Source organism: Neomonachus schauinslandi, chromosome 4, assembly GCF_002201575.2.
Source record: "Neomonachus schauinslandi chromosome 4, ASM220157v2, whole genome shotgun sequence".
Lineage (NCBI taxonomy): Eukaryota > Metazoa > Chordata > Mammalia > Carnivora > Phocidae > Neomonachus > Neomonachus schauinslandi.
In genome coordinates this window covers 20726210-20727966 of record NC_058406.1, presented here as the reverse complement: position 1 = coordinate 20727966, position 1757 = coordinate 20726210, and the positions used below count along the sequence as shown (strand labels likewise).

The 1757-nt window shown below is 48.8% G+C and overlaps 1 protein-coding gene across 1 annotated transcript in view; it reads right to left on the bottom strand.

Moving 5' to 3' along the window:
- Positions 1-303: 303 nt before the first annotated feature.
- The window catches only part of ATP5IF1 (ATP synthase inhibitory factor subunit 1), a 2126-nt gene continuing 672 nt past the window's right edge, over positions 304-1757 (bottom strand). The window contains exon 3 of the mRNA XM_044913924.1: positions 304-340. Coding sequence (XP_044769859.1) covers positions 304-340 — 37 coding nt within the window. The remainder of the gene's footprint in view (positions 341-1757) is intronic.

Below are 1757 nucleotides of genomic sequence, written 5' to 3'. Positions count from 1 at the left end.
GTTTGAAAAGTTAGTTGAACACGTAATTTGGGATTTAACGCAGATGCACTGTATCCTTGTAGAGCACGCACTAAAGAACAACTGGCAGCCTTGAAGAAACACCATGAAGAGGAAATCACCCATCATATAAAGGAAATTGAACATTTGATCTTCTTCTTGTGCCACTCAATTTCTTTCTGCAGACGTTCAATTTCCTTTATATGATGGGTGATTTCCTCTTCATGGTGTTTCTTCAAGGCTGCCAGTTGTTCTTTAGTGCGTGCTCTACAAGGATACAGTGCATCTGCATTAAATCCCAATCCTTCACCCCACAGAGATCTCTAAGCATAACTTGCAATACCTAAGGCAAAGAACGGGAGTCCCAATCCCATTGGAGTCTGGCTGGTCATCCTCTACTACCCGCTCAAGCCCCACTAGTGAAAGAATACTCCATCTTGAGATATATCCACCTTAAGGATGACCAAAATGATTCCATTTTCCTGGTGCTAGTGCCTGAAATTCCATTATCTATGAGTTATTCATTTCAGATTTCTCTTTAGAAAACTCCAGAGAGGTGTGACATTAAGTCCCATATACCTTAGGACAGGAACCACCCAGAGATCAGAATCCCTTTTTTCGGGGGGGGGGGGAAGAGCAAAAGGAGGGAAGGATGGACAAATATCCATGTCCTATCTCAATTTATCTAGGGCTTTCTTTGCCTAGGGAAATGCATGGCTCACTGTAAAGGCCAAAATGAAGGGGGAAAAAAGTACTTGCCAGCCCAATTTAGGTCTCAAGAAGGGACATTCAAATGTTGGTTTGGGCACATAGGGGCCTCAGTTTTCCTTAACTGTAAAATGTTGATGTCCAATTAGATGGTATCTAAGGGCTGTGTTTTGGTTCTCTGGTATGGCAGGTGCCATGGTGATAACTCTTAAGAGTGAGCAATAAAGGGCAGAAGTTAAAAGCTAGACCAAAGGAGGAGAAGCAGAAGCGAGATTAGTTCCACACTGCTCCCCCCTGGGGACAGAAGTCAGTAAATGATAATTTAGGGCTAGGAAAGAGTCCCTAGGTCCAAACTGCTCTGTACTCTTACGCAGGAGAGAAATCTATCCAGCCCAGTCGCTGGGCTGGGCTGGGCTGGGCAGTGCAAAAGTCTCCAAGTGGGGGAGGAGGGTTCCAACTAGGAGCTGCTGTCTTGGTTGGAAGCACTCTGGCGGAATTGGAAGACATGTGGGGGTCTGAAAGTGGCTGAGGGTCTGGAGAGCCAGGGACTCCATGTGGAGGAGAAAAGAAAGAAAGAGTAGAGGGGTTATGGGTGGTTGAAGGCCGAGGAAATCAGGCTCAGGGGGTCTGCAAGTATTGGGCAGTAGGACCTAGACATCTTGGAAGAACCTGGAAGCCATTTCGCAAGACTGGGGAGAACTCCATGGGTGGGCATGGTCAATGATTCAGAAAGAGTTGAGCCATGGTTTGTGAGTTCTGGAGACCCGCGCGTGGAAATGGCTTGGGTTTGGGACCCCTGAACTGTTCTGCAGGGCACTGTAAGCGCCCTATAGGTGGCGACAGTCAGGACCTCAAGTGTTGGGGGTCATGGGTTCAGGGCCCGCTGGTTCTATCGGGGGATGGGAGCCCCAGGGACCAGGGAGGGAAGGGTAGAGCCATTGGAAGGTTTTTTTTTTTTTTTCCTTTTAAAGATTTATCCATTCAAGAGAGAGAGTGCGAGCGAGCGAGCGGGGGGGGGGGGGGGGGGGGGGGGGGGGGGGGGGGGGGGGGGG